Consider the following 11629-nt stretch of genomic DNA (forward strand, 5'->3'; position numbering starts at 1 on the left):
ATTTAAAGTTCGTCCCCACAAGCAATTATATAGGCTATTTCTAAACCAAGTGCACGAAATTTGAACTTTTTAAACACGTTTACTTGTCTATATTTACAACGAACTAAAGATCCTAGCTTTTGTCAACTCTGCAAAATGTCCTAAAAAGTTCAATTGTCTCAAAATTTTGGTGACGGATTGTAAATGGGGTAACGACAGGCCGGAGGCTTGTGTTTATTGTGTTTTTAATGGACTTAAATAAAGGTTATCTTGTGTTTTATTTGAACCGCTATTGCAAAAATTATCTTATTGAAAATAAGTCAACAAATGTGCAACACACTGTGCTTAATAATTCCTCTACCTGTTGTTTGTTACGTTTCCCCTCGGCTAGTCTTTAATAATAATCGCCGTATTTTGTGTATCACATGGGCTGATTTCGTATATAGAATGCTCGAAATATTTTTGGCCGAAATAGTAAACGCGATATATTTTTTAAGAATTTTTGTTGAATTCCCACGGTTTAAAAACTAGTCTAATAAGTAATATTGCTGTTACAGTTTGCGTGCCATCTTGAAGTATTTGTTGACATAAGAAACGTCGCACAATTAAATTTGCATTGCCAGGTTATCGCAGTTAAACTAATTTCCAGCATTGAACTCCTGTTCCATTAAAATTTTCCGTGATGCTGAAGAAACTGAGAATATCGAAATCACACATAGGGAAACAAAACAGTTTTCGTTTAATCACAAGCAGGAAGAATTATTCACGGTTGTGTTTATTGTTGTAATAACATATCATATTTTCTTAAATTCTCAAAATTAACACACGTCATGGGTATTGAACGGAGAAAACAAAAATTAAAAAAATATGGTTCTGAAGGTTATGTTGCGTTGGTTCATCGATTGACATTATTCCGGTTTCTTCATTACAAATAAGGCTCCTTCTGAAGTGTGCTTGAGGTCTCCATTTTCATGTCTGCAAAAGTTTACGTTCTCTTTGCGTCTGTTGTAAGCTGACTTAAAATCAAACTTTCCATAATACGTACTTGTTATCCACTCGAGAAAGTTATCCACGCTGCCCATATTTACCTCTCGATATCGGTACTTAAACTCCACTGTCTCAAATCCGGCTTCATCAAGCAATTCGTGCAAAATCTCAGCATTCTCTCTGTAATACATACCCGTAATTTCATCCTGCTCTTCCTCCGTCAGTAGCGATGCAGCAAGAGACATGTTAATAGATCTATTAAAAGAGATATTTCCAACGAAGAGACCACCTGGTTTCAATGACCGCATGATACGCCTAAACGTTATCCTTTTTTCATCTGTTGGAATCCAATGCAAAACAGCATTGCTAACGAATGCATCATACGGCTTTTCTTCGTTTACAGGAAACTGGGTGCTTTTGCAGGGAGAAAACAGAACATTCTTCAATGTTCCGTATTCTCGCTTAGCAACTTTGATACGATTCACATCAGGGTCAATGGCAATCACTTTCCCAGTATCACCTACCTGTTATAAACAGAATATAATACAAAAACAAAATAGTTTTTTTCTTTTCTAAAACTAAAACAGATCAGTGAACGATTATCAATAGAGTAGCAATAATTTAACTCACCAATTTTGACATCTCTGCAGCAAGATTCCCACAACCACATCCAATATCGCCAACTTTATAACCTGGTTGCAAGTCAATGTGATTTAACAATTCCTTGCCATATTTTTGTTGAACTTCCACTGTTTTGGTTTGGTATAACTTTGCTGATTTAGACGCGTCCATGATGAAGTGAAATGCTTCGACTAAAATACACAAAAAACAAGCCTATTATAAGTATTTAAGAGTTCCGCATTACTGCTTTAAGAGTTCCATGTTACTACGTTGATCCTAGCATTTCCTGATCGCTATTTATCAGGCATGTTTGCAGAGTTATTTCGTCATATTTAACAGAATGATCAATGTTTTTTGACATATTAGTTTACATTCTATGTACAACTCACGCGGCTCTTGTCCAAGCTCGAGTAAACACTGCGATGGAGAGCATGTCGAAAACAAGTTCGACCCCAGCACCTTTTACCGTGGCGTCTAGAACTATCAGAAAGCGCAGCGCCGTTGAGAAGCAAATAGTCCTGGGGACGAGGTTGTTTATTATTATTATTATTGGGAATAGACTATATATTGAACACGCGCGTCCTTAGCTCTCAACACAAGGGTTGAAATGCGTTTAGAAAAGATGAAACGTTATGGAACAAAAGTTAACGTCTAGGATATAAATTCTATTTTTACACTAAAGTTTTTGATAGATATGGGTATTATACCCGTCTTCTGTCTGTTAACGCATCCTTTGAGCTTGCCGCTAGGCTGGCAAAAAAAGTGAGAATCCAATTAAGTAACCGTAATATTTTAGCACGCCTTTTTGAACACACACACACCTTTACAAATTGTGACAGATTCCTTTTATGAGTACAACATGAAGTTATAAGCCCTGGCAAAATACTTACAAGACGATGTGCGTAACATTAACCATTTGGATGGTTTCTTCAGGGCCCTTAAATTTAATTTTTTTTACCGATTTTTTTGTTTTCACAAGTTAGGATAAAATTTTATCACGTTTTATCACATTTTTTCCCATTTATAAATCTCAATCAAACTAACTTATTTTGTCTAAAAACGTAGCTACATTATAAAAATCTTCCTAGCTCTGCTTGCTAGCTAGCTGTATTTATGCTGTTTCTTTAAGGCTTTTATATAGTTTGGAATCAGTACTTTCTTCATAGCGAATATTATGTGTTATTTTTACAAATCTGACTTTCACTAAGCTGCAACGTGGGTAATAACTACAATAGCATAGGTACCCCCACTAAAAAGTGAAGCTATATGTTCTCTTCAAAATTTAACAACAGTGTCTACTAATTTCTGATACTTTCATGTAATTTATTTTTTGGTCACAATTAATTTTGTAGTAACAACACTTACCGCTCAATCCAATTTCACTTCTGATTAATTTTTGAGCCTTTACGGGAAATTATTCTGTATAATAAAAAATGTTGGCCAACTGTTAAAACACGAAATATGTATAGAACTTTCCCGAATTTATTAATTATGCCAAACTCAATTAAAGAAGTTGGTACGAAAAATGATTCTCGTCTCTAGGTTCCTTATCAAGTGGTAGCACAGATAACCTAATTTCGTGAATATTTCTGTTCCTTAAATGCCTCAATTGCGAACTGATAGTTACGGTCAAATCCTTTATATAGACGAGCTTCCTAAGTATAGCTTGGTTTTTAAAATAATTTTTTTAAAAATCAAAATAAAATTCAACTAGAATATTATAATGTTCTAAAAACTTCATTTTTGTCAATCTAATACTCTATCTGATTATCCTTGTTTCAAGAGCATCGAACCGTTATAAAATTTCGGATGACGTCATAGTTAAAATAATTTATAAAATTCGAGAAAGGTGTATTCTATTAATGTGTTAGCTACAATTACTCTAAGTGTTTTATTTTCTCACTTTAATATAGTTGTCTATTTACACAATTTACAAACATTTGAATGATATAAAATTAAAAAGGTTTCACACCAACGTCATACTGATTCTAATTTGCCACGAGTAAGAAATATCTTTCGACACAATGACGCAGTTTTCAGGCTACCTACGTCAACCCTGTCACGCGACGTAGTAAAAAATGAGCCAAATATTACGCAGAAGTGTACGAGAAATAATTTTCCAATAAAATCTCGGTGTTTTCAAAATATACCCGAAATTCCGGGAACGAAAATATACTTCTTTGTTAGCTTCGCCTTATCTACTATATATCATACCTCATAACGCAAATTTAATCAACCGATGTTGGGCAAACCTATTTTATGTCAGACTGTAACAATATACTTCATAACAAACAAACCCTGTCAAGGTTGTTTCTAGGTATAACCATGGAATGTTTCTCCGTAAGGGTTGAGCGTAAAGATTATACTTTATAGCACATAACCACTGTTAGGTACAGCAACGAGAAAGATGATGAAGAAACTCAACTCTGCTGATCAAAATGTTCAAGAATATTTTTTAGGAGGAATATGTTTTACTAAGACTTTAATAAAACATGGGAGGTTATCGAGAATTTGCATCTTGAATTCTCCTTTAAGAATTTGTGATTTCTGTAAACTAAAAATTTTCGTGAATCAGAGAGTAGCAGATATATAAAGAGGATAATTTCTTTACAAAAATTAGGCGTGTACGCTTAAAAACAGTATCCGCCGCATAATTCGGATACCAGATAATTTAGAATATCCTTTTTTGGGAGCTTTTTTGTATTACTCTTAAATTCTGCCTTAAATCGTCCTTTTAAAATCTGCTGGAGAAATTTTTTTTTCTGAGTTTTTAAATGTTGTTAATAGACATTTGCCTCAGCACATCCTTCTGCTAACAATCTACAGTTGATAAATTTTGAATCGAACTTGCATCTCTTTCTCTTAAACAAGTTTTCATGTGTCACGTCAGCCATTTTCAATTCACAAAATAGTTTGAAGCACTCGTGGAGGGTTGCCCTAAGACCCTAGCACCTTTGAACTAGGTAGGGGCTGTCCATTACTGTAAATGTCAATTCTTTTTATCGTGTGAGTCATATCTCTCTGTGTTAAACAAGATTTCTTTAATTAGAAACACAATAAAAGAATTAGAAGAAAGTGCTTGGTAAGCGTAAGGTTATTGCACAAAAAACATTCCCAACTTAGCAATGATTGTAAACACCTTTTACTGCAAATCCAAGACTGCAACTTACAAGCTGGATAGTGTAGGTAACTGACTGCAAATTTTGCACGTGACCGGCTGGCAGCGAATTGAATTTTATTTTTTCTTTGTTTATTAATTTTCACTGAAAAACTCAAGTTTCTAACGAGACAGAAAATATCCACTTACGTTTCATTGATCTGACTTCATCCTCAAGTTAGCTCTAAATATTTTAAAAAAAACGTTCAAATCGTAAAATATGTATAAAGTAGAGCTAAATCTATCATCTCATACAAGAAATTTATGAAGAAATTGCAACATCTTTGGTTTTGATTAGAAATTAATTTTCATTGAAAGAAATTTCATTCATATTGAAATCAAGGATAAAGAAGATCTTTAAAATTTATTCAAGCTATCAACTGTTTGTGAACAGAAATGAATAATACAGTTCTGTTTGCTAAAATAGTTCCTGATATCAGAATTATTTGTGGAAGATAAATTGTCTCCCGATCTCACAGTAACTGCTGTCAATTGAGACGACACATCTCTCACTTGCTGCAGTGCATGCTAAATCGTGGTTACTAAAGTGAAAAAGAGATTATTTCTGTAAGACCTGTTCTACACTGCAAAAAAACTGAAATGAGCAATTTATGTCTCAACTGCGCCTACACATTATAAATTTTTTTAGCAACTGACAGGGAAAACAATAGGAGTAATAGAGTCAAACATAAACAAGCTAAAATTCGTCCCTATGTGGGTGTTTATAGTTCTAACACCTGCGTGGTATGAAACTCCGTAATTGCCTGTTAACACTCGAGCATGGGGTTGTCCTTTTTTCTTGCAATTACAAAAAAAGAACATATACACATATTTTAATATTATTTAGCAGAATTTTAATTCGAGGTTGCAATGAATGACTCAGGTTATTTTTGGATTTTAGATTTATTATAATTTCTTGCCTCTAAAATTCCACGCATGCTCAAGCTACAGACTTTTTCTGTGCATGCTGACCCTCCACCACATAAATGTCCTGTATAGAAATGTAAAGAAATTGCAACTAACTAACGTTGTAAATTTCGCTTCTTGGATTATAGAAGTTTCTTTCATATTCAAGATGGCTGATGTTAAGATGCGTTACTTGTTTTGATGTGAACTAAAACTTCTGTTATTATATTACTAGCCATAGTTACCACTAATGCGCCCCGAATTACTAATAACGATTTCAAACATTCAAATTTAGAACGGGATTTAAAATTAAAATGGAAAATGGTGGACGTTTGAAATCTATAAAAACTGCAGTGTTAGAACTTATTATTTTCGTTATTTTCACATTTTGGCTAAGGCTCTATCTATAAAGTTAGATCTTGATTAAATATATGTACACTTTAAACGCCTCTAGCCTTCTTGTTGTGTAATTTCACGTAATCATTGCTTTTGATTTTTGGTTAAAATTCGTTCAAAAGACTTACGCATACATTTTTGACTTATCAAATCTCCAAAAATTCTTGTGCTGTAATAACAAATTGTGTCTGAAAGCTATTCTGCTGAAACATTTTCCGCCAAATATGACGAATATGATAGAAATGCAGTACGGAATTGCATAGAGGCTTGTGAATAAGCTTATTGCCCAGGGGAAAATTTTTAAATAAGAAGCCCTGCGACTTGAAGATTTCCGTCATTAGCCTAAAAGATTCTGAAATTTGAAGTAGACTTTAAAACGGAGAACAATGGGGTATATAAACACATCATAAGTATCCTAATTCTCAATTATTATTGTAATTAACGTAAAATACAACTTGATAAATAAAAAATAATTTTTTTTTTACATATATATAGTATATATTCTAAAACAATAGTTAAAACTTTAACTGGATTTTTTTTAAAACTGATCTCGAAAATTCCAGGATGCAGGATTGCTATGTATGAACTTCACGATTCGAATATATATAATAACTTCTGAACAATTTCAATTTCAATGAATTATTACTCTGTTAAGTTACCAAAAAAATCCTTAAAAATTTCTCTCGTTGAAGATTTTTCGAAAATGCTGATGGTGCATGGTTTCATAACAAATGATCTGAAAAAGAAAGTATATTTAAAATTGAGAAAGAAGAATACAATTTTACCAGAACTGAATTAATACTAGGTTGTTTAATTATTGTCTACTTATCTGATTTAAAGTTAGAATTTATTAAAAAGATACAAATCAATGCCATGTGATACACAAAAGGTATACTATATAAATAAAAATATATATATAAATTTAGTCAAGCTGGCTTTGATATCATTGTTAAACAAGTATAATATTAAGCAGGCGATACAAGATTTTCAAACCTGTGGACAATACAGGACTTATTTTGTTGAAATCGATTTATTGAATTTTACAAATTTGATTGTTTATTATCGAGGAAATTGATTGGTCATTGTTTTCGAATTGAATTGAACAAGTTGATACAAAAAAGGGTAGACACTCAATTAATAAATTTGTCAGATTTGATAAATCAACAACATCATTTATAATTTCAAGAAAAAACATAAAAAAGGGAAGAAAACAAAGAAACCTGTAACATACTGTGGGTAGCGTCTAGTTGTACTGCAAGGGCTAACTATGTTATGTTATTGGTTAATTTATCAGTTCAACTTGACTGTTCCGTGCAATGAACAACAATATTTTTTCATGATTCAACAAATATCTTTTTATATATATTCTTGCGGTCGGATTCGTGTCAACCAATCACGGGCAGCCATTATGAAATGGGGTACAAATGCCGTAATTAATGTTTTTGTGGTGAAATCTTCATAAATACAATACTGGATTTTTCAAGGAATTCTTTTTTTTTTAGTCAAATCTTTAATATGTTTTAGATACTGCTTAATTTTTGCCATTTTGCGACATTTTAACGACGTTTTACTTGTAAATTCTGTTTAAGTAAGGTTGCTACTTTGAAGGTTTGACCGTGAAAAGTCCACTTTGTTCTCCATCGGATAGCAACGAAGGAGAACATTCTGACCGCAAGAATACATGATAGCAGCCTCACAAAGGTTCCTTTAGAAGTTATTTTACTCACCCAAAACGCCTATACTTTTTACGGTGTATGTGGCTTATCAGCACCCTCGTTGATAAAATTACACAGGGCAGGATAAAAGTTTTTTGTTGCTTCTGAAAAAAGGGACTCTAATGAAAGCACTATTTTGTGCAGTTCTAGCTTGATAGCTGTAGTACAAGTGAGAGTAGTTTTACGACTATTAACTTATAAAATGCAAGAATTTAAAAATAAGTATTTAGCTCCCTAGCTACATCATTAAAGCTATTACGACAAGCCAGACCATCGGGAAGGGAAGACCAACAAAATGCAAGCAGTTTTAGTCATGGCCATACACGGAATGTTCTGTTCTTGATTGACTTTAAATTGTGATGCATTTATAAATTGCGGCCTTTGGATCAACGCCATAAACCGTTCTGAGTTTAATTTCATATAAAATATAAGTAATCCTTCTACTTACTGTTAACAAGTTTCGAAACAACTTGGACAAAGAAAAACAAACCTTTTCTTGAAGATAAATTCACGTGGGCTGCAGTGACATTTAAGCATATTAAACGAGACAATATTACAAAGCTTTAAATTAACATAACAAAAGAATCTCGATCAATATTTTTTATGGCAGTCAAATCTTCAGAGACAACAAAGAAACCGAGACAAGATAAGTTTTGCTCGATCAGTGTTATTTTTGTCTTGATGGTACCAAACACACAGGTTGTGTTATATCAAACCTAGGTTGGATGTTCGAGCCGAAGTTCCCCCGCGAAGTTGAGAGTAAGAAAAAAAACTTCTCCCATACATAAAACTAGCCATAGTTACCACTAATGCGCCCCGAATTACTAATAACGATTTCAAACATTCAAATTTAGAACGGGATTTAAAATTAAAATGGAAAATGGTGGACGTTTGAAATCTATAAAAACTGCAGTGTTAGAACTTATTATTTTCGTTATTTTCACATTTTGGCTAAGGCTCTATCTATAAAGTTAGATCTTGATTAAATATATGTACACTTTAAACGCCTCTAGCCTTCTTGTTGTGTAATTTCACGTAATCATTGCTTTTGATTTTTGGTTAAAATTCGTTCAAAAGACTTACGCATACATTTTTGACTTATCAAATCTCCAAAAATTCTTGTGCTGTAATAACAAATTGTGTCTGAAAGCTATTCTGCTGAAACATTTTCCGCCAAATATGACGAATATGATAGAAATGCAGTACGGAATTGCATAGAGGCTTGTGAATAAGCTTATTGCCCAGGGGAAAATTTTTAAATAAGAAGCCCTGCGACTTGAAGATTTCCGTCATTAGCCTAAAAGATTCTGAAATTTGAAGTAGACTTTAAAACAGAGAACAATGGGGTATATAAACACATCATAAGTATCCTAATTCTCAATTATTATTGCGTAAAATACAACTTGATAAATAAAAAATAATTTTTTTTTTACATATATATAGTATATATTCAAAACAATAGTTAAAACTTTAACTGGATTTTTTTATAACTGATCTCGAAAATTCCAGGATGCAGGATTGCTATGTATGAACTTCACGATTCGAATATATATAATAACTTCTGAACAATTTCAATTTCAATGAATTATTACTCTGTTAAGTTACCAATAAAATCCTTAAAAATTTCTCTCGTTGAAGATTTTTCGAAACTGCTGATGGTGCATGGTTTCATAACAAATGATCTGAAAAAGAAAGTATATTTAAAATTGAGAAAGAAGAATACAATTTTACCAGAACTGAATTAATACTAGGTTGTTTAATTATTGTCTACTTATCTGATTTAAAGTTAGAATTTATTAAAAACATACAAATCAATGCCATGTGATACACAAAAGGTATACTATATAAATAAAAATATATATATAAATTTAGTCAAGCTGGCTTTGATATCATTGTTAAACAAGTATAATATTAAGCAGGCGATACAAGATTTTCAAACCTGTGGACAATACAGGACTTATTTTGTTGAAATCGATTTATTGAATTTTACAAATTTGATTGTTTATTATCGAGGAAATTGATTGGTCATTGTTTTCGAATTGAATTGAACAAGTTGATACAAAAAAGGGTAGACACTCAATTAATAAATTTGTCAGATTTGATAAATCAACAACATCATTTATAATTTCAAGAAAAAACATAAAAAAGGGAAGAAAACAAAGAAACCTGTAACATACTGTGGGTAGCGTCTAGTTGTACTGCAAGGGCTAACTATGTTATGTTATTGGTTAATTTATCAGTTCAACTTGACAGTTCCGTGCAATGAACAACAATATTTTTTCATGATTCAACAAATATCTTTTTATATATATTCTTGCGGTCGGATTCGTGTCAACCAATCACGGGCAGCCATTATGAAATGGGGTACAAATGCCGTAATTAATGTTTTTGTGGTGAAATCTTCATAAATACAATACTGGATTTTTCAAGGAATTCTTTTTTTTTTAGTCAAATCTTTAATATGTTTTAGATACTGCTTAATTTTTGCCATTTTGCGACATTTTAACGACGTTTTACTTGTAAATTCTGTTTAAGTAAGGTTGCTACTTTGAAGGTTTGACCGTGAAAAGTCCACTTTGTTCTCCATCGGATAGCAACGAAGGAGAACATTCTGACCGCAAGAATACATGATAGCAGCCTCACAAAGGTTCCTTTAGAAGTTATTTTACTCACCCAAAACGCCTATACTTTTTACGGTGTATGTGGCTTATCAGCACCCTCGTTGATAAAATTACACAGGGCAGGATAAAAGTTTTTTGTTGCTTCTGAAAAAAGGGACTCTAATGAAAGCACTATTTTGTGCAGTTCTAGCTTGATAGCTGTAGTACAAGTGAGAGTAGTTTTACGACTATTAACTTATAAAATGCAAGAATTTAAAAATAAGTATTTAGCTCCCTAGCTACATCATTAAAGCTATTACGACAAGCCAGACCATCGGGAAGGGAAGACCAACAAAATGCAAGCAGTTTTAGTCATGGCCATACACGGAATGTTCTGTTCTTGATTGACTTTAAATTGTGATGCATTTATAAATTGCGGCCTTTGGATCAACGCCATAAACCGTTCTGAGTTTAATTTCATATAAAATATAAGTAATCCTTCTACTTACTGTTAACAAGTTTCGAAACAACTTGGACAAAGAAAAACAAACCTTTTCTTGAAGATAAATTCACGTGGGCTGCAGTGACATTTAAGCATATTAAACGAGACAATATTACAAAGCTTTAAATTAACATAACAAAAGAATCTCGATTAATATTTTTTATGGCAGTCAAATCTTCAGAGACAACAAGGAAACCGAGACAAGATAAGTTTTGCTCGATCAGTGTTATTTTTGTCTTGATGGTACCAAACACACAGGTTGTGTTATATCAAACCTAGGTTGGATGTTCGAGCCGAAGTTCCCCCGCGAAGTTGAGAGTAAGAAAAAAACTTCTCCCATACATAAAACAAACACTATATACCCGCGGTCCACTAAATGTGCGCCCCTTCGGCGGGGCGCAACAAACACTATATACCCGCGGTCCACTAAATGTGCGCCCCTTCGGCGGGGCGCAATTAATTAATAGTTCTAATTAATACTCATAATTGTTTGATTTGTGCTAAGTTACTGAACTATTCTCGACAAAACGACATGACCATGCTCTTCGGATGCCATCTTATTTCTCAAAGCACTATTTTTTTCTAATTATATTTTTTTCTTTTTGAGTATGTGCCATCACGAAATATATGACGATTGTCGTGGAAATCGTCTAGTGGAGATTCGCCTTAAAGCAGGTGAGAACAGTTGCACTGCAACAATGGTATGTGCATATTATTATACAGCACGCTAGTTTCGTGTCTAATATCTTAAAGTATACCATTTATA

At 32.8% G+C, this 11629-nt stretch overlaps 1 protein-coding gene across 3 annotated transcripts; it reads right to left on the reverse strand.

Moving 5' to 3' along the window:
- Nucleotides 1-748: 748 nt before the first annotated feature.
- LOC130644305 (ubiquinone/menaquinone biosynthesis C-methyltransferase UbiE-like) lies at nucleotides 749-5172 on the reverse strand. 3 transcript variants are annotated; one of them, XM_057449847.1, is made up of 3 exons: nucleotides 4895-5172; nucleotides 1597-1778; nucleotides 749-1490 (listed from the first exon to the last, which is right to left on the reverse strand). In XM_057449847.1, the coding sequence occupies exons 1-3, from the start codon at nucleotides 4899-4901 to the stop codon at nucleotides 888-890; spliced, it is 792 nt and encodes a 263-aa protein (XP_057305830.1). In that variant the 5' UTR covers nucleotides 4902-5172; the 3' UTR covers nucleotides 749-887. The 3 variants fall into 3 exon arrangements, with proteins under 3 accessions (XP_057305830.1, XP_057305832.1, XP_057305831.1); XM_057449849.1 differs by having other exon boundaries at nucleotides 4758-5172; XM_057449848.1 differs by lacking the exon at nucleotides 4895-5172 and adding an exon at nucleotides 2953-3381.
- Between the last annotated feature and the right edge of the window lie 6457 nt (nucleotides 5173-11629).

The sequence above is a fragment of the Hydractinia symbiolongicarpus genome, chromosome 5 (genome assembly GCF_029227915.1).
Source record: "Hydractinia symbiolongicarpus strain clone_291-10 chromosome 5, HSymV2.1, whole genome shotgun sequence".
Classification (NCBI taxonomy): domain Eukaryota; kingdom Metazoa; phylum Cnidaria; class Hydrozoa; order Anthoathecata; family Hydractiniidae; genus Hydractinia; species Hydractinia symbiolongicarpus.

Coding starts and splice junctions, on each gene's coding strand:
- LOC130644305 (XM_057449847.1), bottom strand. Junction 1,491..1,596: donor CTGCAGAGATGTCAAAATTG/GTGAGTTAAATT, acceptor TGTTTATAACAG/GTAGGTGATACTGGGAAAGT.